The sequence below is a fragment of the Stenella coeruleoalba genome, assembly GCF_951394435.1.
Source record: "Stenella coeruleoalba genome assembly, chromosome: 10".
Taxonomy (NCBI): Eukaryota; Metazoa; Chordata; class Mammalia; order Artiodactyla; family Delphinidae; genus Stenella; species Stenella coeruleoalba.
The window spans coordinates 68,544,552-68,567,328 of record NC_137156.1 but is presented as its reverse complement, the minus strand read 5'-3'; the positions used below and the strand labels follow the sequence as shown (position 1 = coordinate 68,567,328).

The following is a 22,777-nucleotide window of genomic DNA, read 5'->3' as shown; positions in this document are numbered from 1 at the left end:
AACCACCTTGCCAAGGCGTCAGTGTCAGGCAGGCGGGCCCCTGCTCACTTCCTGTGAGCATCACCGCCCTGACACAGGGCCTTGTCCCGTTGCTGAGTGGCCTCCAGCCCTAGCACCCCGGGCTCACTCTGCCGGCCACTCTGGGGGAAGTCTCTCTAGAGGCCCAGAACGTGGGGCGCTCACAGCCATGCTCGTGCTCGAGATGAGACTGGAGCCAGGCCAGACAGCCTGGGGCAAAGCCATGAGGAAGCTTTCTGTGCCGGCCCCTCCTCCGCTGTCAGCTGCTGTGTGGAAACACTCTCCCCGACCCTATTTACAGAGCAAGGCTGGGGAGTGGTTTCACTTCAGGTGAGGCCACCTCGAGCCCCTTCTGCCTGGGCGATGCCTGTAGCAGGAGGCCTCCCCCCGCCCCCACTGTCTCCTACCACCCATGAGAAATCTGAGCACTGTGGGACGGGGGACCTGGGCAGGAGAGGAAGTCACATCTTCCGGCAGCTTTCCTTTCTCAGTCCTAAGCTGCTCTTGCAGGCACAAGTGCCTGTTCCTGAAAGTGGGACTTTGATATCTCTCATGGGTGCTCCGTGGGCAGAGGCTTGGCCTGCAGGAGTTGGGCCCGTGTCAGCAGTGTCACTCAGCCAACATACTGACATCAGCCCCTGGCCATCTCCATCCTTCCTCAGCTGGGCACCTGGACTCAGCTGAGGAATGGAGACTGACTTCAGAGCTGTGGCCGTCCCTGAGCACCTGGGGCCCACGTTCACCCAGTCCATGTTCTCCTGGTCTCAGGCCTGGCCAAGGGCACAGGTGCCCTGCAGCTGCTCTGCTCACCTGGCCTCTCTTCCAGATCTCTGCCCTGCCCCTGCCCTTCCCTGGCTAGGCTCAACCCAGGGCCTTGCCTTGACCTGGCAGGCCTCTCTGGAACCATCCAGCTCCCCCAGAAGCTCCTGTGATGCCCCACCCCACCTCTGCACCGAGCCCCTCAAACTGACCCCAGCCAGAGCCACCCGAGGACATGCCCTCATGCCCAGGGTTGGGAAGGGAGTGCTGATCGTGTTCCCCGGGGCCAGCACACCCCCCACCCCTACCCTCACCCCCAGGATCATTCTCCATGACAGCTGCTGCTGGATTGGCTCCCCCAGAAGCCTCTGGAACTTGGAGCTAGGGAAGCAATGTAATTAGTCTTCCCAGACCCTCCAGGCAGCAGCTCACATGTGCCTGCTAACTGGAAACAGAAGGTGCTTTCTGTTGCAGAGGCCTGGGCTGGCCTGCGTCTGGGCTGCTGCTGTGGGACTTCTTGGCTGCAACTCTGAAGTTGACCTTTGCTCCCAGGATTGCCCTGGTTCTGGGGTTGGGTCCAGTTCCCCTCACAGTTGGGGTGTGCTAGGGTCGTTTGTGAGGTTCTACAAGGATGCCCATGCCCTTTGAGACATGTCCCAAAGTCTCCTTTTTTTTCCAGTTTTAATATTTTTTTATTGAAGTATAGTTGATTTACAGTGCTGTTAATTTCTGCTATATGGCAAGGTGATTCAGCTATACATATATATACATTCTTTTTTTAATGTTCTTTTTCCATTATGGTTTATCATAGGATTTTTGTTGTTGTTGTTTGGGGCTATGTCAGGTCTTAGCTGCGGCATGCGGGATCTTCGTTGTGGCATGCGGGATCTTTCATTGTGGCATGCGGGCTTCTCTCTAGTTGTGGCCCACAGGCTCCAGACTGCATGGGCTCTCTAGTTGTGGTGCATGGGCTCCAGAACACATGGGCTCAGTAGTTGCACTCCGCGGGATTAGTTGCTCCGTGGCATGTGGGATCTTAGTTCCCCAACCAGGGGTCGAACCCATGTCCCCTGCTTTGGAAGGCAGATTCTTAACCACTGGACCACCAGGGAAGTCCCATATCATAGGATATTGAATATAGTGCTCTGTGCTATACAGTAGGACCTTGTTTATCCACTCTATATATAAAAGCTTACATCTGCTAACTCCAAAGTCCACTCCATCCCTCACCTAACCCCCTCCACCTTGGCAACCACAAGTCTGTTCTCTATGTCTGTGATTCTGTTTCTGTTTCATAGATGGGTTCACTTGTGTCATATTTTAGATCCACATATAAGTGATATCATGTGGTATTGGTCTTTTTGTCTGACTTACTTGATTTAGTAGGATAATCTCGAGTTGCGTCCATGTTGCTGCAAATGGCATTATTTTGTTCTTTTTTATGGCTGAGTAGTATTCCATTGTGTATATGTACCACATCTTCTTTATCCATTCATCTGTCGATGGACATTTAGGTTGTTTCCATGTCTTGGCTATTGTGAATAGTGCTGCTATGAACATAGGAGTGCATGTACCTTTTTGAATTCTAGTTTTGTCTGGATATATGCCCAGGAGTGGGATTGCTGGATCATATGGTAATTCTATTTTTAGTTTTCTGAGGAACTTCCATACTGTTTTCCACAGTGACTGCACCAACTTACATTCCCAACAACAGTGTGGGAGGGTTTCCTTTTCTCTACACCCTCTCCAGCATTTATTGTTTGTAGACTTTTTGATGATGGCCATTCTGACTGGTGTGAGGTGATACCTCGTTGTAGTTTTGATTTGCATTTCTCTAATAATCAGCGATGTTGAGCATCTTTTCATGTGCCTATTGGCCATCTGTATTTCCTCCCAAAGCTCCTGTTGGGATAATTGCCTCTGGTTTGGGGGAACCTCAGCTATGGAGGCCCCTCTGGTGAGGGAAGGGGGCTTAGGCTGGGGCAGGTCAGGTGAGAGCCCTTCCAATCTGCCCACCACTCAGGCCATCCTGAGCTAGCCCCACAAGGAGCCAGGACCTGCTGAGATGATGCCTGTTCCTTTCCTGCCTGGTCTACTTCTGCCCTTGGCCCACTCCCTCTGTTCTCAACATAGCAACCAGAGTCAGCTAAGCTGTAAGATTAAAAAATAATAATAAAAAGAAAACTTGTAAGATAGTTCATGCCATCCCTGCTCAACCCCTTCCAGCAGTTCCCCAGCCTCCTTCAAGTATAGGCCACAATGCTCACCACAGCCAAGAGGCCCTACTCAATCCTGCCCATTCCCCCACCCCCATCTCCTACCACCCTCCACCCTCCCTTCATGCCCCTCCCACCACGCCAGCCTCCTGATTATTCCTTGGACACACCAGGAACATTCCAGCCCCAGGGCCTTTGTACCTACTGTCCCTCCTGCCAGGAATGCTCTGACTTTATCTTTCTGTGCCTTGGCCTCCTCATCCACAGCATGGGGTAAGAGTAGCACTGGCCTCACAGGGCTGCGGGAAAGATTTGCTCTCACAATTCACACAAAGCTCTAAGAACAGACTTTGTGCCTGCAGGGCTCCAATCCATGGCCTGGGGAGGTGGCTGGAGGTGGGTGGGGGCTGAAGGTCTGGGCCCCCAGCATCAGAATGCTACAGGCCAGCCAGCTGACTACAAGGCCTACTCCAGGCTCAGCCTTGGTCAGCTGACTAGAAACCTGGGGTTCAACCAGTGTTCCTGGGAGGGACACCCTTTGTACCCCATGAGGCCCTCAGTCCGCTCCCTAACCACCATGGGTCTCTCTCATTGGACACCCCACTCCACATGCCAACATGGCTCCTAGACAGCCTTTTCCTAATGAGGCTTCCAGCCACCAGGCCAATCTGAATGGCCAGGCATGGCCCCCACTGGACAGGGAGGGAGGGTGGGGCAGCCAACCCACATGCCAGGCCTCCCTGCCCACCCGCTAGCCGAGAGGGGCAAAGGTGGGGGTCAGGGCTGACAGGTCAGTGGCCTCGCTGCATCCAGGGCTCTCTGGTTGGGTAGGGGTAGCTGGGCTGGATCTGAATGAGGATCTTGCTGCTGGCCAGCTGGCTGGCTGTGGAGGGGCTTCATCATGCCCCCATGGGCCCTCCCACCCACCTGGTTCTATCCTGCCTCTAATGGCTCAGAACCCCAGTCAAGCAGGGCCAAGGATTTGGGGCTTTTTCTGCCTGGAGAGGAGTGGGCCCTCTAAGGGGTCTCCCCCCAAGACTGCTGGCCTGGGGGCCTCCTGCAGGGGCTGGGAGCCTGGCAGCCACCTTGTGGGGGTGGGCACAAGACTTCTGGGGAGAGTCTTCCCTCCACTCCCCCTCCCCCTGGCTTCCTCCTCCAAACACATGTTTCCAGTCCCCTCTCAGGCCCCTCTCCCCCTCCCCCAGCCCCTTCCCATTTCCTCTCAGAGGCCCTCACTCGCATGTGGAACTCATTAGGAGACCCTCAGAGCTTGTAACCCAACTCTGGCCTGGGCTTGAGGAGGGGGCCCTGTCCACAGCCCCCATGCTGAGAGGACCAGCCTCCCTGTCTGGCCCCTGTCTGGCCCTGTGCAGCCTTGAGCTAGAGACCACAGGAGCTGGTCATGGCCAAGAGCTGGCTGGTGCTGGGTGGGGGAAGCTGGCCAGGCTCCGACTCATCTCTGCCCGGTGCCCATTTAATCATCCTAGCCTCCCAGGAGCCGGGCTGGGATGGCAGTTGGACCTGCTGGTGAAAAGCAGACCTCAGGGCGCCTAGAGCCGGCCAGAGGGAGGGTGTGGGGTTCTGAGCAGCTACTTGATGATCCTCAGCTTCTCATCTGAAAATGAGAAAGGAAGTCCGGGGAAGAGAACATGGTATGAGCAGCCACTGGGCAAGACAAGCCTATTTTCTCTCCTGAAGGACAGGCTGAGTGCACAGTCCCACGGGCTGGGAGTGGAGATTATGCAAAAAACTGATGCTGTGGTCACCAGAGTTTGGGAAATGCCAGATGAACAAAATTAAGCCAGCTATATCCGTGCAGGACTTCTCAGAGCCTTTAACACACTCCTATGCTATGCAGCTGGGGCCACAGAGTTCACAGTGTTTTTCAGACATTTGACCACATGACCCTCTCTATGAGGTGGGCCTAGTGTTCTATGGATCCCACTTTGGACAGTTCTACAGGGAGAGCCCTGAGGAGGCAGGAGCCATGGGTCAAATACCCCTGATGGGAAAGCTCCCTGAGGGTCAGAGCAGGGGCTGTTGTCTGCTGGGTCTGAGCGAAGGGTGGGAGTCGAATGGTGGTGACAGCTAAGGAAGGGTGAGCAGGAGGCAGCAGGGGGCTGGTGTGGCTGAGACTTGGAGGTAGGACCAGGCTGGAGCTTGGCCAGGGCCTGGTGACTCTGCTTCCCTCCCTCATGGCAGGTGGGTAGGCAGGGGTGGACACAGAGGCAGAGGCATGAGGCTGGTGGGCAGGGCCCTGCCCCATGGGGTGTTGGGCGTGTCCATGGCCCCACATCAGCCTCAGGACAGGGCAGCCACCAGCTGCAGGTTCAGAAGAGTTGCTGTCTCCTCTGTCTCTGTTTCTCTTCCTGTTGGAGCCAGCCTCTCTGTTCAGAGTCTGTTCTGCCCACACTCCCCGGCACAGCTGCTTACAGACCCCGTCCCAGGCCTCCCCTCCAGGACTCCTTCCCACAGGGGTCACTGCCTGCCCCCGGGGCCCTCTCCCCACTGTCCAGGCATAAGAGGGCTCAGCAGGGGGACATGAGCTCAGCCCTGGACTGGAGCCTTCACACAGCATGTTTCCTCCTGCCTCAAGCAGCCTCGCGTGGTGTACGGTACCCCATTCTATAGAGGAGGAAACAGGCCTGGAGAGGGGAGGCCGGTGGTGGAGTCAGCATTACAGGCAGGCTCCCCAGTCTCCACCTCTCCCATCTTACCCATGCCCTGTCCCAACACACATGGCACACTCACACCTTGGTCATCTGAGGGCCACAACGGGTTGTCCTGCTATGTCCAGCGCAGGGTCTGGCAGGTGGTCAGCACTTGACCTCGTCTGGTACAGGTGTCAGGCCAAGGCACTCCTGCAGTGCATGGGGGTGGTTGGGAGTCTGTGCCCAGCCCCTTAGGCGAAAGAGACCCTTCCCTCTGACAGTTCCGAGGCAGAACCTGCCTAGCTGCCCCGCACCCCTGGGAGTTAGGGTAGGCAGAAGGTATTGCCCCACTTTATAGATGAAGAGGCTGGGGCACCTCCAGGGGCCACCCAAGTCCACAGCAGCACCCCAGATCCGGGGGTTCCAGCTGCCTCCTACGTGGGAGCTCTGTGTCCCAGTAGTGCTCATGGCCTGGGGAATTCAGCCACTCCCCAGCCTGAGTTCTTGGGCCTGGCCTGTTGTTTCTGGGGAGGTTTTGACAGAGAGTTCCAGCTCTGGCCAAACTGCCTTCTCAGTGCCTCACCCCCACCAGCCCTGGTCTCGGAGCCACCCCTATGGCTCAGGCCAGAGGGCTGTCCCATCTGGCAGTGGGGGTCAGGGCAGTGCTGGCTTCTAATGGGAGACTGCATAAGCCATGGCAAGGGGCAGGGAGGTGGGAAGGGGGCCTTAAGCAGAGCTGATCCCTGGTCCTCCCTGTAACAACCTCAAAGGGCCCCACTAGGAGCCCTGAGAGTTCACTGGTCCCTCTTCTCTCCCAGAGGACCCTCGTCTTTGCAGGGAGGGAGTATCCCAGGTTTGAGGGCATGTGCCCCTCTGGCAGGAATAGGGCTGGGTGAGGCCACATCAAGAAGGGGAGTTCCCCAGACTGTTTCCAAGTGCTGCCACCCATGCCTGCCTACCTGAGAACATGGCACATAGAGCTCCAGGCGACCGCTGGACAGCTGAGCCCATATGGGATGGTGTTGGGCATGAAACCTAGAATAGGGCTGAGCGCTGAGGCCTCAACACAGCAACCTTGTGTCAGGGCCAGGCCAGCTGGTTCCCAGGCCATTTCCCCAACTTCATCTTGGTCACATGATCTCCATCACTGTCACCATCAAAGCCTTATAGGAGGAATTCCTGAAAAACGGCTGTGTGGACTGATGGGGAGGGGACCAGACAGGCCCAGGCTGGCAGTAGGCAGATGCTAATGAGGCAAGTAGGCCTGGCAGCTACAGCGAGACCTACCAGGCACCGCCCTTTGGCCCACCCGAAGCAGACCCAGCCCAGACCCCTGGCACATCCGCCTGCCAGGTGCCCTGGGAATTCCCAGCCCCCTTCGCCCTCCCAGCCTCAGAGGTTGGATTGGCTTTACTGTCAGGAGCCTGCCACAGCTGGCTCTCCTAATCAAAAAACCATAGCTGGTTTGGCAAAGACGGACCAGGGCACCACCCCGGACTCCATCATTGCTCCTTGCCTTTGCTCTGGCTGGGAATCCCTGCCCGAGTCACCCTCCTGCCCCCCACCCCTGCTCAAACCACTGGGGCTCCAGGCCTTTCCTGGCAGAGGTGGCTTCAGAAGGATCAGAAGCTTCAAGTGGGAGGCCAAGGGTGATATGGTGGCTAGAGGCCAGCAGCCAAGGACCCCTGCTCCCCTAAAGCCCTGGCTTCCATCCCTCAGAGCCCCAGGTGGGCTCATGAGGTGCTGCCCACAAGCCCTAAAGTGTCATAAAATGGAGGGGAGATCAGCCCAGGGCAAAGATTCTGGTGAGCGGCATGCAAGAGGAAAGGGCTCGCCTTGACCTATGACTTTGGGGCAGGGAGCCAGCCCAGCCAAACTTACCTGAGTCCTTTTCCTCTCTCCTCTGCCTTCCTCCAAACCCCAAGGAAATCAGAGCCAGCTGCCTGGTTTCTTGGGGCTGTTGAGCTGTTTCTCCTGGCCCTCTAGGGATGACCTCAGTGTCAGCAGATGGGGCTTCCCCCACGCATCCCAGCCCCTCTTCCAGGCTTGAGAGTGGTGGTATGCAGGACTGGAACCCAGGCTTGGGACCTGAGGGACCCTTGGGTCCACCAGGAGGTGGGAGTTTGGGCTCAATTTGCAGAGGAAGGATAAGCTGCACCAGAGTTGTGGGTGGAGTGCTCTCTCTGAAACAGGGAAATTGAGGCCTGCAGCCCAAGGACAAGGATGAGGCCCTGCCAGACATGGTGGGAGCGGGGAGCCATCCCTTCATGGTAAGAAGCCTTCTGACTCTGGGCAGGTCATGCAGGACTGGCTGAGGCCCAGGTGGAGAATGGAAGTGAGAGGTTTCTGGAATCCTCCAGTGTGGCAGAGAAGAGCCAAAGGCATTTTAAATCACAGGACCATGTGCTCATGGCTGACAACACAGAGTCCAGAAGAAAGGCGGGATCCCACTTCCCAGTGCCCCCCCTGGCTCTGGAGGATGAGCTGGTTTGGGGGTAAGGATAAGCCGTAGTCAAAGGAAAGAGCCAGGACAGGAGGGCTCCAACAAGCAGACCAGTGAGTGCAAAGGCCCTGAAGAGAGAGCAAGATGATGTAGGGGCCTGGGCTGGGCAACCAGAGAATCCTGGACCCTGATGGGAGGCGAGGAGGTGGGGAGAGGGGCCGTGCCAGATCACTGAGGGCCATGCTGGCCTGTGCCCGGATGGTGGGAAGCTTCAGAGCAGGGGAGGACCAGGTCTGATTCTCAAAATATCCCTCTGGGGCTTCCCTGGTGGCGCAGTGGTTGAGAGTCCGCCTGCCGATGCAGGGGACACGGGTTCGTGCCCCGGTCCGGGAGGATCCCACATGCCGCAGAGCGGCTGGGCCCGTGAGCCATGGCCACTGAGCCTCGGAGCCTGTGCTCTGCAACGGGAGGGGCCGCGGGGGTGAGAGGCCCACGTACCGCAAAAAAAAAAAAAAAAAAAAAAAAGATCCCTCTGGCTGCTGGGTGGGGAGGCTGCGAAGAAGGCTAGGGAGATGGTCCACGGGAGAGATAGGAGGGCCTGGACTGTGTAGTGAAAGTGGACAGATTCTGGGTAGGAAAGGATTAGCCATGGAAGTAGAAAGAGCATTTGATAGCACACATGCTATGTGCAGGATACAGCCCCCCTCCTTATGGGGCGAGTAGCTTGCCCATGCCCCCACCCTGGCAGTGTTGGCCCCCTTCCACCCCAGTGACGGGAAACAGCTGGTAGAGCAAGGGGTTCCCTGTAGAGCCTGGAGCCAGGTAAGAGCCAGCTGGAAACCCCTGGGCTGGGGGAAAGGAGCTCTGGGTTGTTAGTCTGGGGCCCAGCCCCCTGCCACAGCTGGGGTTGTAACCATGGGCCTTAGTTTCCCCACCTGTCAAATGAGTTGACAGCCCTCCCAGGGCTGGTGCAAAGCCTGGACACGGGGCCAGAAGGAAACAAGACTTGAAACCGTCAGGTGGGCTCCTGATCAGTAAGACCACAGGGGCCTGTGTGTGGGAGCCCCAGGCAGGCATGTCAACCCTCCTACCAGACCGTCCTTCCCACTTGCTCGTGTTTATGTGTTTCCTTCCCATCACCTGGGCCACGATGACTCACCCCAGGCCCCATGGGTAAGTGAGTAACTGGCTGGGGCTGGAGCCAGGCCCTTGGGCAAGACATTTCCCTTCCTAGGCCTCAGTTTTCTCATCTGTAGAATGGACAGACAAGCCCTGCTCTGCTCACCTCACTGGGGACACGGGGGCAATGCGGGGCTGAGTTGGCGAACACTGCACTGGCATGAGGGCCATGCGGTAGGGCCTTTGTGCTGGGATCAGGCCTGCTTGACATCAGTCCCAAGTCAGCCAGCCCCGAGCAGGCCTTGAAATGTTCACTTGCCCAGGCTGACCAGCCCAGCAGACCCCCATACTCTGAGGGGAACCCCATGCCCAAGACAGCTTGGAACAGAGGGCAGTTGGGGTCATGAGAAAGGCCTGGATGGGCCCCAGGACTCTGCATGACCACGTGGGGGACTCCAGTGATGAAGGGAGGCTCACACAGGGGAAGTTGCAGCGGGGAGGCTCCACTGGGTAGAGAGTGGAAAATGCTGGGCCCTGCAGGGGAGGACTCGGACCAGGAGCAGACTCTGCTGAGGTTAAGCAGGGCAGGCTTCCTGAGGCCATGGCCCCTCAGAAGCTGGAGATAATTTCGGGTGTAGGCATGGAATGAGGAAGTGTGTGGAGGCAGGGGTGCTGTGTCTGGGCACCAAGTAGGAAGCAGGAGGTGGTCAGAGTGAAGTGAGCTGGGGGTGGGGACAGAGAAGCATAGCTGGTCTGGCTATGAATTGAGACGTTAGCAAAAAGGTTTTACCTCCCGTGTCTACCACAGTTGATCAACTGGTCCTGCCTGCTTGGAAGGGTTTTCAGGCCAGAGGATGGTTCAGCAAGTCCTGTGATTGACTAGTAATGCCTGCCAGGGATGAAACGTGGCCGAGTGGTGAGTCTTCCACACTGAGGCAGGCCCCAGTGGGCTGGTGTGTGGCTGGGAAAGGCATGCCCCAGGGAGTCCACCTGGGGAGGTTGGCCAAGGGCCTGCAGTCACTGCTGGGTGGGGAGCAGGGAGAGAGGAATTACATATGTCTAGTTCCCCCTCTGAGGTCCCACTTCACTGCCCTGCACACTCCCTTGCTCAGGGCAGGTGCTCAGAAAATGAGCCTGAATGGGAGGGGAGGCTCCTCCAGAGGCAAGGCTCTCTTCGCTCTTCCCCTCCACCTTCTCCAGGTGGCTTTGGGGAGTTCCCAGATCTTCTAGGCCCTGGCTTCCATCCTGCCAGGTTTTGTTCTCTGATTTTCCTGGGTGTGGCCCTCTCTCTCACCTGACCTGCCCCAACCTGCCCTGACCTCCTACCCCCTCTGCCCCAACACCTGGGCAGGGCAGGGAGAGGGTGGATAGGCTGGGCCCCCAGCAGCAGAGCTGTCCCAGGCAACAGCTTCCCTGTGCCATGCTGCCATCACCCAGGGTCTGGCAGCCCCCTGCTGGGAGGCAGGCCGGGATGGACTTCTGTTCCATCCAGAACTAGTCACCACAGAGATCCCAGCAATGGCCAATATGGAAGGGTGAGCCCAGGTGACTGGAGGGCTGTGGGAGAAGAACATGGATTCCATCAGCCTGTAACAGCCTCTCTGGGTTATCTGTCTGTGGGCACCCCTCCAGCAAGAGTGGCAAGTGCCCACACATACAGGGTCTGTTGGCATGTGTGCATATCACAGTGAGTGTGTGTGTACATGTGTACTGTACATTTCTGCACTCGTGCATAGGTCTGTATTTGTGTATTTCTACGTACACGCTTATGTGCCTGTGAGCATATATGCACGTATAGGTAGATCTATGGGTGTTTGGGCCTGTCTTATGTGTCCTTACGTGTGTGTGTGTGTGTGTGCGTGCGTGCACATGCAGGGATGTGTACAGCCAGGAGTTCTGTGTAGGGCAGGAGAGTTGCCAGGCTTTTCACAGTCCACTCCTGGCCTGGCTTACACACTACTTGTTCTGACTGTAACCCAGGCAGGCACCTCACCAAGGGATGCGGGAGAAGCTGCCCCAAGGGTCAGGGGCAAGCATAGTGACCCCTAGTCTGGGTTTCAGGCAGGGCTCTGATGGCACATCTCCCCCAGCCTAGTGGAGCTGCCCTTGGCAGAGACTAGCTCTGTCACCAGCAGCAGGCATCACGGACTGGAGTGCCCTGCCCCAGCCCCTGCTCCAGCCCCTGCTCAGCTCTCATAGTGGGAAATAGACCTTGATTGGAAAGCTGCCCTCCTGGAAGCAAGCAGGAGCTCATCCCAAATTTGTGCTAGCCTCTTTAGGGTAGGAGGGCAAGAAACTGACCCTCCTCCCCTCCTGCCCCTCCAGCATATGCCATTCAAACATGCTGGCCCATCTCTAAGAAATCCAGGGGCAACAGTGAGAAAAGGAAAGTCTGCTTCCAAGATGCTTAAACTATTCTTGGTGACACGGCTCCTAGGTCACCATGCCATGTGGACATGTGTTTGGGGGGGGGTGGTACACACCAGTTCATATCTGTTTAGTTCACATCAAACATCCCACCATCACAGCTAAGCCTTGCCGGGCTGGGAAGCCCCCTTCTCTGTGTGGCTCTGGGGCTGGATATGTGCAGACAGGGTAGGTAGCTCCAAACGTGCCTCATGGGTTTGGGCCTGGCAACTGGGGGACGAGGGATGAGACAGAGACGGCAGGAGGAGAAATGGCCTTGAGGAGGGGCAGGCATACCATTGGACATCCAAAGGGAGAAAGCCTGGTGGGCAGTGTAACCATGACTGTGATAGAGTCCAGAGCAAAGTTGGGGGGCAGGGGTCCTGGGATCACAGATCAGGGGGGCTAATCTAGCCTGGAGGATCAGAGGAAGCCTCCCTGAGGGTGACACCTGAGCTGGGATATTCTAGAAGGCAGGCAAAAGGTGAGGGCGAAAAAATGTCCTGACTGAGGGAAGAGCATGTGTAAAGGCCTGGAGGGGTGTGGGAGAGGGGTACAGCCCGCAGAGAGTTCAAACACACCCCACCCGCAGCTCCCCTCCTGAGACCCAATCACCCCCAGGGACTCACACCTGTTCTGGGGCCCCCCTGCCCCTCAGGGAGACCCTAGTGAGTGGGGCACCTCTCCCAGGGGCTGCAGGTGAGGGAGGGTCTGAACCTTGAAGGGCAGGAAAGGCCACATTCCTGAGGAGGAGGAATGTCTTTGATCCCAAGCTCTCACCCAAGGTACCAGGTCCCCTCTTCCAGTATCCTTGAGGGAGGGTCACAGGTGCAGAGCAAGGCCCTGGGCAGGGGCAGCTCTGGCCTCTTGCTGTCTGACCATAGGCAAGTTCTTGTTATGCTCTGAGCCGTGTATGTCAGAGGGTTCTGTGTCTGTCCCTTGCCCCCTTCCCTAACACCCAAGGACAGCCCTGCTGGGATCCACTTTACACATTGTGTCTAGCGGTTCAAGACTGTAGGCAGGGCTTCCACTCAGGAACCAAGGCTTTGGGGCTCTCCTCCAGCCAGGGTGATGGGGGCCCAGGACCACCGCAGCATCTCCCATGGTCAGGCTAATTCTCTTCCACCCCTTTGCTCCCCCTGTCACCCCCTCCCCAGATGCTCTCCCTTCTCCTGTACTCAGTCAAACCCTGCCTCTTTTTACATCCCTGCGGGAGGATGCCCCCCACCCCCCAGGGAGTCTTCCCAATTCCACACATCCTCACAGGTCTCTCCTCCAGGGTAGCTGTCCCCGCTAGAGGAGTCCAGAGGGTGAGGGAGACTAGGGAGCCATCACAAGCTAATGTGAGGGGTGGTGGGCCTCCTCCCCTCTTCTGGGAGGGGCTTCCTCGCGCACGGGGGATGGAGACGGGGGGGGGGGGGGGGGGCACGGTGGAGGGTCCCCTTGCAGTTGTGCCCCCACTAGTGAGAACAATGGTCAACTCCTCATCAGGCACTGCTGTAGGCGAAGCTCCAACAGGCCCCCAACAAGCCCGTTGAGGAATGACCCACTGGCCAGCAGGTCCCCTCCCTTGTGGGTCTGCTCAGGCCTTTTGAGTGAGGTGCTGGTTGTCTCCATCCCTGACAACCAGCACCTGGACTACCGGCTAAGGGGCCTGGCTTCAGAGAACCACCCTCCCAGGCTGACAGATTTGTGATGGACTGGTTGGGCACTGTCCAGACCAGCACGATCCCACGTGGGGAAAACTGAGGCCCAGAGAGGTGGGAACCATACTCGGGCCACACAACACGTCAGCAGGTGGCAGGGCAGAATCCACATCTAGGCCCCTCAGGCCCCGGGAGCCCTTTCCACTCGTCCTAGGTCCCCAGGGAAGTAGGCTCTGCCCAGCAACCCTAGGACAAGCCTGCGCGGGAGGCCAGAGACCTGATTCTCCTATCACCTCTCTGGGCATCGAATCTTGGGTGATAAGGCCACCTATGATTGCAGTGCTGTCATCTTGCTGGGAGTGTGACTGTGGGAGAGATCCCTGCTTCTTTTCGACACAGCCCTGCAGCGGGATGAAACCCTTCACATAGACTATCCTTCGCATGGACAAAGGGGGGTGGGGGGAGGGAGGTGGGCAGCGGGTACTAACCCAGGGCCGCCCCTCTTCGTGCCTTCCTGTCAGCGGAAAGCTCAAATCCTGCGGGTTCCAGAAGCACTCCCTTCGGCAAATCTCAAGCGCCACCGCCCTTCATCTCTGACGCTAACCTCCCTCCAGCTGGGTGTAGAGGCAAGGTGGCGGGGAGCTGACCAGCCTCGGGCAGAGTGGGAAGGATAAACCCCAAGGATGTGGGAGCACTCCGCCCAGCAGGGAACGGACCAGACGAACCGCAGGATCAGCCGCGAGCTCCCTCCCGACGCAGACAACCCTGACTCAGTAGGGAAAGTGCGGCAGGCCCTGCGCACGCGCACCGTTCGAGTCGAGCCGCTTTGTTCCAGCGCTACCTGCGGATCCATTCACCTACTCCGCCTAGGCAGCCTGCGAGCCGATACACAGCGCTCGCTGAGACCCCGCCCACTTCCCGCGCTGGGTGGAACTTTCGGCGGGCCCCGCCTTCCTCTCTCCGCCCCACCGTCTCCTTCGGCCGCGATTGGCCACCTGCGTGGCGCACTCCCGCCTACCACGAAAGTTGATTGGTGCGTTGGGAGGTGGGAGGAGGAGAGCCGATTAAAGAGGATCCCCCCAGCACCCGCTCCCGTGGAAAAGTCACGTGGCGCTTCACTCGGCGCCTGTCACCACCCCGCTTATGAAGCTTCCTTAAAGGGCCCGCTCTCTCTTCCCAGGTCGTTTCAGGATTTCTTCACCCCTGCCCGTGGAGGGTGGCACGGCCTTGGGCCGTCCTACTCCGCCAGTTGCCTAGGTGCTGATCCCCCCTCAGGCCTGCTGGGGTGAGACTACCTTCAGGTCTTTAAGCGTGTAGCCCTCATTGGGACTATGCAAGTTGCCAGAAACGGTGACCGCCTAAGCACAGGTCATGGCACGTAGTAGGCGTTCAATTTCCATTTGTTGAATGAACTCGCTGAGAATGAATGAATGGAGTTGACAGGAGGAGGGGGCTTTGGCTCAGCCTGATCGCCCCTTCCCTCCGCCCCAACCCCGGGGAAACTCTGCTTCCGTGAACGTAGGAAGGGGATGCCACGCGCAGGACGCCCCCAGGGCAGCCCTTCAGGGTAGGGCACAGAAGAGCTGGGAGCGCGGGACAGGGGAACCGAGAGGGTCTTGGCCGGGCCCCCAGGCGAGTCATAATCAGTTCTGGGCCAGGCGAGACGGCGGCAGCGCTGAAGCGGGGCGAAGGCCGGGGCGCAGGTCTCCGGGCACACGGGACTGCTCGCGCGGCCGCGTACCCCGTGGGGAGGGGCGGCGGAGGTACGGCGCCTTTAAGCTCGGGCGCCGGCCCCGCGGCCCCGCCCCCCGGAGGACGCCTCGGCGCGCGGCCGTCCGAGACGCCGTTTAATTGGGGCTGTCAGGCCGCGGCGCGCGCGGAGGGCCGGGCGGGACGGAGGCCGGGAGGCCGGGGCGGCGGGCGTGCAGCTCGGCGGGAGGCGGGCGCCCGGAGACGCGGCTGGGGCCCGCGCGGCCGGGGCGCCGTCCCAGGGCAGGGCTGCCCGGCCCCGGCCCCGGGCCGCCCGCGCTCCCCATGAAAAACCAGCTCCGCGGCCCCCCAGCGCGGGCGCACATGTCGGCCTCGGGGGCGTCGGCGGCTGGGGGCACCGGGGCGGGGTCGGAGCCCGGTGCGGGGTCTGGTTCCGGCGCCGGTACCGGGGCAGGCGCGGCGGCGGGTGCGGGGGCCATGCCTTGCAAGAGTGCCGAGTGGCTGCAGGAGGAGCTGGAGGCGCGCGGCGGCGCGTCCCTGCTGCTGCTCGACTGCCGGCCGCACGAGCTCTTCGAGTCGTCGCACATCGAGACGGCCATCAACCTGGCCATCCCGGGCCTCATGCTGCGCCGCTTGCGCAAGGGCAACCTGCCCATCCGCTCCATCATCCCCAACCACGCCGACAAGGAGCGTTTCGCTACGCGCTGCAAGGCGGCCACCGTTTTGCTCTACGACGAGGCCACGGCCGAGTGGCAGCCAGAGCCTGGCGCTCCCGCTTCGGTGCTTGGCCTTCTCCTGCAAAAGCTGCGCGACGACGGCTGCCAGGCCTACTACCTCCAAGGTGAGGGCAGCACCGAGACCCTGTCTGGGATTGGGGCTCTCCCGCGGCTCCCGGGTGCCCCAGCCGGAGGCCGCTTTCTCTCCCCGTACCCAGCCTGCCCGGCCGGCGCCACGTCGCCCCCGGCCCGCATTCTCCTCTCCCGGGCGTCCGGCCCCAGCTGTGCGGGTTTAGGCTGATACGCAGGCCTCCTCTACACCTTTCTGGGCACGATCTAAGTGGGTCGAACAAACTTCTCCCCGCCTGGGCTTTCCTTTTTTCGTGTTGTTGGGGCCATGGCAGCTCCTAGGTTCCCCGTGAGCCCCTCAAAGGAGGGAGGGTCCCCTCCTGGGCACCCAAGTTCAGCTCCTACAGACTGGAATGCGTGTTCCTGGAAGGCCCGGGTTAGGACAGGAGTTTTTCATAATCGTCCCCGCCCCCGCCAGGGAATGGGGATCATTTGGGTTGGGGGACTCTGGGCATCCCCGCGTGGGTCTCATCACTTGGGAATCACCGCCTCTTGGAGGCGCTTGGGGCACGGCTGTAAGCAGTGTTCCTTGCCCCAGCTCTGGTTTTCTGGGACCCCCAAGTCCTTAGCCTGCCACCCCAGAGACTGTGGAAGGGGGAGGCAGCGCTGGGAGGCGAGTGGCTGCAGCCGGTGTTTCCAATTAACATTCCAAAATGGCCTCTTGCTGGCAGCGGGGCGGGCAGGCGGGAGGGGAGAGGAGGCCTGCGGCACCCTCGGGCGCAGGGCCCATCCTTAGCTGCAAGGCGCTCCCCATTTCTTGTCCCTGTAAAGCCCCCAGCAGCTTCCCCTTCTGTGGGTCCGAGGCTTGAGAGGGACCTTGTGTTATAAGGGGGTGGGTTCTGGAGAGGTGGAATTGGGACCCCTTTTATGAACTTGCCCCTGCCCTGGGAAAGAGCCAACAGATACCTTCACACTACTTCCCGTGTGGCTGAGAGTGGGGCTCAAGCACCCTATTCCCAGTCAGGGGGCCCAGGCCCTCTCTGCCTCTAGCTGACCCAGATGCAGCTCTGGCCCCTGCGGTCTCATCTATAAGAGGGGTTTGCAAACCCACAGGTGTTGGCCTGAGATGGGGTGGTTTGCTCTCCTTTACCGCTTAGCAGTTACTGAGCACCCATGGGTGCCAGGTGTACATGGGAGCTGTGGAAGAGGAATGAGCTGGAGTCTGTCCTCAAGTGCCCTAAAGCTGGTTGTATGGCTGGGGCCCTGAAGCCCTATGGGCAAGGGTATGGTGCTCAAGCATGTTACTTTATCACTTGGGGCCTCAGTTTCCCCATCTGTGAAGTGGATCATAGGATAGTTGTGGAGAAAACAGGAGGAGGTACATGTGTAAATATGTAGCACCGCCCGTGTTGTCCGTTGTTGGTGTTACGGTGCTTGCCGTGGGGAACCCTGGCTGCTGTTGGTCTTGTGCAGCCTGTTTGGTCTGGGGTCACTGGCATCGTCAGTCTCTCATCCAGGCCCTGTCTCATCCTGTCCACAGGTGGTTTCAACAAGTTCCAGACAGAGTACTCAGAACACTGCGAGACCAACGTGGACAGCTCGTCCTCGCCGAGCGGCTCACCGCCCACCTCAGTGTTGGGTCTGGGGGGCCTACGCATCAGCTCTGACTGCTCAGATGGTGAGTCGGACAGAGAGCTGCCCAGCAGTGCCACCGAGTCAGACGGCAGCCCTGTGCCATCCAGCCAACCGGCCTTCCCCGTCCAGATCCTGCCCTACCTCTACCTCGGCTGCGCCAAGGACTCCACCAACCTGGATGTGCTCGGCAAGTACGGCATCAAGTATATCCTCAACGTCACGCCCAACCTGCCCAATGCCTTCGAGCACGGGGGCGAGTTCACCTACAAGCAGATCCCCATCTCTGACCACTGGAGCCAGAACCTCTCCCAGTTCTTCCCTGAGGCCATCAGCTTCATTGGTAAGTGCTGCTGCGCTTCGGCCAGGGTGGGTGGGCTTGCGCATCAAGGTGTGTATGGGACTCTGGGTGTTGCCCGTGCCTGGCTGGGTATCTCTGGGCCTGTCAAGACCTGTGTGTGCCCTGCATGTGCCAGCGTGTGCCCATGGGTGTACCCAGGCCCACTGTGCGTCACCGAGGCCCTCGGGGCCTGAGCAGTCCCCCGACTCGCAGGCTCCCTGCAGCTGTTGGAGCCTCGTGGACTCTGCTGTCCAGCTTGGGTTTTTCTGGCTGTGCTGTTTCAGGCTCAGCAAGCTGAAACGTCCCAGCTCTCAGACCTCCCACGAGTCTTGCTTGCTTTGCGTCACGCCTCAGCGCACATGTCTCTTTAGGGGCTGTCACGGAGCCTCTTTGGGCTTTACTGTGTACCTGAGGGGGCTAAAGTGTGGCCTGGAGCCAGAGGCCTCCCCCTAACTGGCAGCTGTTGGAACGTGATGACCCAAAGGGCCTCGGCGGGGCCTCCGATGCTCCCGGCAGCCTGTGGGGCTTGCTTGGCATATAGGAGGTATTCAGAGAGTATGGGGAGAGGCTGAGGAAGTCCTCCCCAGAGCAGTGTGTTCTGCTGTCTGGCTTAGCGCCCTCTGAGCCCCCTGCATCCGCAGCCTCAGCTGACTCGGGTTCCTTATCTTTGACCTCCCATCCTGCTTTCTCCTTGGCCAGCTGGAGGCTGTTTAGATGGCAGGTCGTCTTCGGGTTCAGCTCTCACCCAGGATTCAGGAAAGGGACACAAGATCAGGGTGAATGTAAACCCTGGGCTCTCCGAGCCTAGTGACCCAGTGTTCTGTCCAGCCTCCGGTGGCAGGGAGGGGGTGGCCCGGCAGTCTTTTCCCTCTGGCGGCTATGTCCAGTGGAGGGCGTTTTGGTGTCAGCTGGGCTGGGCTCGCGTTAATAACAGGAAGTGGGAGGCTTCCCCGCCTCATCCGCTTACTGGGAACCAAAAGTAGGTGCCTGGCTGGGAGGAAGGAAGGAAGCTGAGGCCTGGGGGAGGGGCTGTGTCGGGGGCTATCCAGAGCTTCCCAGCTCTGCTTGGGAGGACGTGGCCCAGAGGGCTGTGGGTGCTGCCTCAGCATTTGTGCTCTCCCCAGTCAAGAGGGGGGTGAAGAGGGGGCCCCCGGATTTCCCAGGGCTGAACCTGGTTTGTAGGTGTTTTTATCGTTCTTGGAGGTCCTTTTACATGTGGGGAGGGGGACAGAACAGGGTGTAGAGGTGGGAGGAACCATACTCCCTTTTTGACAAGTGAAGGAATTGAAGCCCAAGCATCCCATAGGACTCAGTGGGGCAGGATCAAGCCCCAGCACCCCCGAGGCTCCGCCACACCCTTAGAGGGCTAAAAATAAAGCCAGCGGAAGCGGTTTGACTTTGGATTACCTAGGAGTGGGTTTGGGGACCAGGCCTTCCCCTTATCTTGATGTGTCACCACTGGAAGCTTGTCTCCACTACCCCCTTCTCCTGCCCCAAATCTAAAGGTCAGACAGCGTGGTTCCACGTGAATCCATGACGTCGGTCTCTTCCCCCGCTGGTCTGGCCCCCAGTTGGTCCCCGAGTCTGGATTAAGCACCTACTGCATGCTTTGCCCTGGGAACCCTCATGTGGGCTTAGGGAAGGGAAGTCCTGCCAGGCCAGAAGCAGTGAGTGCCATACGAGGAACAGTTTGTGAACCTGCGGCCTTTTGTAGGAGTGCATCTTGAAGGAGTGTACCTGGCTCCCAGTGAGCTCAGGCGGGGACCTTGGGGACCCCAGGCCTGCCTCTTGTTAATCTGTGCCTCTGGCACAGCTATGGCACGGAGATGCAGCTGTGCTCGGGTCTAGGGGAGGAGAGATTACAGGACTGAGTTGGCCGGTGGCTCAACCGGTATTTGAGCTCCTGCTGCCTGTCAGGCATAGGCGTCTGAGCACCGCACTGGGGGAATCCGGGAGGAGCGGTGGAGGGGAGAGTTGGCAGAACTTGGTTGGCTGTGGTGGGAGATGTCACTGGCACATGGGCCAGGGAAAGTCTAGTAAGTGGTCTGGGTAGGCCCCACATAAGCAAACCCTACTCGTGAAACTAGGCGTGGCCCTGGTCCCAGCCCCTGGCTATTCCGGAGCAGGACTAAGGCCCCGGGGACTGGCTGGGCCGAGGGCAGAGCCGAGTGCTGCCTGCCGTTCCCTTGTGGAGGAGCCTTCATGAGGCCTGTTTCTGAGGAGGCTCTCGGGGGCACCCATGGAAGCTGCCCCAGGACAGCAAGCTCAGCCCTGAGCCCCAGGTCGTGGGCTAGCGGGGGTGAGTGCTGCGAGTTAGGAGGAACCTGTGTGTGACCTTGTGCTCCTTACTTGGTCTCTGTGCCTGTGTCCTCATTTATAAAGTTAACTTGGTAGCCATGGTGCCGAGGACCTGAGAGGATGCAGGTGACACCTTGGCATGTAGTAGCACACGGTTAGAGCAGCAGTAGGACTAGCAGTGATCACAGTGTTTGTGGCGCCCCCCCCCCCCTTGGCTCACGTCCCTCTAAGAGCACTGTGAGTAAGCAGGCCCTCTGACAGGAGAAGACCGAGGCGCAGGAATGTCCAGTGACTTGGAGCTACCGTGTGGCAGAGCCCTCTCCACAGTCATGCTCTTAACTTCGACCCCAAGTTGCTGTCCCACCCGCGTGGGACTTCACCAGGTCACTCGGGAGTCGGGAGGCACCAGCCAGTCACCATGCTGCCCCCAGCCCCACCTGTGCCCCAGCCCCACCTGCGGTGGCTCCCTGGAGGAGGTGCTGCCCTGACCCGTGCCTGTGTGTTTCAGACGAGGCCCGCTCCAAGAAGTGCGGTGTCCTGGTGCACTGCCTGGCAGGCATCAGCCGCTCGGTGACGGTCACAGTGGCCTACCTGATGCAGAAGATGAACCTGTCGCTCAATGATGCCTACGACTTTGTCAAGAGGAAAAAGTCCAACATCTCACCCAACTTCAACTTTATGGGGCAGCTGCTGGACTTCGAGCGGACGCTGGGGCTGAGCAGCCCGTGTGACAACCACACCCCCAGCGAGCAGCTCTACTTCTCCACGCCCACCAACCACAACCTGTTCCCACTCAACACGCTCGAGTCCACGTGAGGCCGGGGGCACGGGGCAACGGGCCAGCCCCTCCCGGGCCTCCACAGGGCCCGCAGGGAGGGCCCACGCCTGCTGCCTCTGGCGTGAGGAACCCGGACATCGCCTGTGCCCAGAGGTGAGCTTCCCTCACCGTCCCGGGGAGGGTGCAGCCCACAGCCAGGCCTCCCCCGGCAGGACTTTCCGGAGGGGCCCTCGGCTCTCAGACATGTGGCTTTGGGAGTCCAGTGGGGCCTCGTCCTTGTCCCAGGACACTCCTTTCTGCTGATGGCCCAGCCAGTTTGGCTCTTTTTTTTTTTAAAGACACATCCATGGACCTGAGTTTACTTTTTATTTTTGGCAGGTAAATCCGAGCTCCCTGGAGCAGAGAGTGTTCAAGCTCTTCTTGATTTTTCTTTTTTAATGAAAAGTGTTATTTTCAGGCTACATGCAACAGTGGATTGTATAAACCAGTATTTCATCCCTTTCTTGATCCTGCGAGAGAGAGAGAGAGAGAAGTGTTATCAGTTTGTTTTTCTTCTTATTTCAAAAAGCAATTCTTGGGTTTTTGTTTTTAATGGAAAAGACAAACCCCGCGTTGATCTTGACCAAAAGCGTTTTGCACATGTGTGAAGCCTCCGTTTCCGCAGCGGCCCTTAAAGGGGTGGTTTGCTGCTCTCGCCAGCTTTGGACTCCCAGGCCTGCCCACACCTCCCACCTCGACCTGGCGCTGCATTTGCCTGTGATGACTGCCGCGAGTGGTGAGTGGTGGGCTGGACAGGTAGCCTTTGCATTCTCTGCCCACCCAACTGCCCTTCTGGTGGTCCCTGCCAACTGCCCCAGGCAGCAGAGGGAGGCCCTGCCACTGTCCTGCTGGAGGTGGGGCCACAGGGGGCTGCCACGCAGTAGCATTAACCCTCCGGGCTCAGCCCCGAGGGGGGCCTGGGCCCCAGGCCCTTTTTATATGTACCCACTACTTGCTTGTTCCTCTCTCTGTCTGTTGGTAGCTGAGGGTGCAGGCCCAGTGGCTGGGGGGGTGTAGGTGGTGGCACCCAGCCCTGCCTCCCCCGAGTCTCTTCCCTCACCCTGGTTGTTGCTTTGGTTCAGCTGCCACTCCCAGCCCCCTCAACCCGTGAAAGCCTGCCCTCATCTTGCCCCTGCCGTCTATTAAGAAACTCGCACCCATTTCAATCCCAGGGCAGGGGTGGGTGGCGAGGATGGACAAGGAAAGGGGTGTGAGGCTCTGTCCATCCCTCCACCCCCATATCCACAGAACAAAGCCACGGATTCCGTTATCCTCCTCCAGTTTTGTTCCTTCTCCAACCTCAGTTCTCCCAGGTGTCAGGACTGCATAGGGCCTGGGGAGGGGTGAGCAGTCGGGCTGGGGTCCCTGAGCGAGCCAGCACTCAGCATGTGAGCAAGGCCACGGAAACTCTGCCCCCACTGCATCTTACCTCACAGGGGTGGTTTTCAGGGATTCTTTAAGGCAGCAGATTAAAATCTTGCCACAGTCAAGAAATTGACAAAAAGCTTCCGTGCTGTACATGGTTCTCTTTCTCTCTTTTTTACCTTTAAAAAGAAAAACCCAGAAAGATGCATCAGATTTGTGTAAATGAGGGTATGCCAAGAGGGTGGCCAGTTTTGCTTTATGAACTTATGAAGGAAAATTTGTGACCCTACATATATATACACACACATACATATATATATCCCGATCCAGCAACGGGACTTTGTTTATATTGCAAATAAATATTATTTTTTCTTTAAAACGAATTGTGTCTGATAAGGGCCAGGGGTGGAGGCAGTGAGGAGGGGCACCGTGGCCAGTATCCCAGTGCCCGCTCTGCGAGAGGCAGCAGCCTGATCCTGCCTGGGGCCTGTTGGGCACTTGCTGTGACTGGCTGGAGGTGCCCAAAGCTGGGAGGAGCAGCTGGGGTGTGGGCATTTCCCCAGCCACTCAGG

At 58.9% G+C, this 22,777-nt stretch overlaps 1 protein-coding gene across 1 annotated transcript; it reads left to right on the top strand.

The window, feature by feature from the left end:
• The first annotated feature begins 14,643 nt into the window (after nt 1–14,643).
• DUSP7 (dual specificity phosphatase 7) lies at nt 14,644–22,279 on the top strand. Its single transcript, XM_079933808.1, has 3 exons — nt 14,644–15,809; nt 17,294–17,728; nt 20,532–22,279. The coding sequence occupies exons 1-3, from the start codon at nt 15,293–15,295 to the stop codon at nt 20,837–20,839; spliced, it is 1,260 nt and encodes a 419-aa protein (XP_079789934.1). The 5' UTR covers nt 14,644–15,292; the 3' UTR covers nt 20,840–22,279.
• Nucleotides 22,280–22,777: the final 498 nt, after the last annotated feature.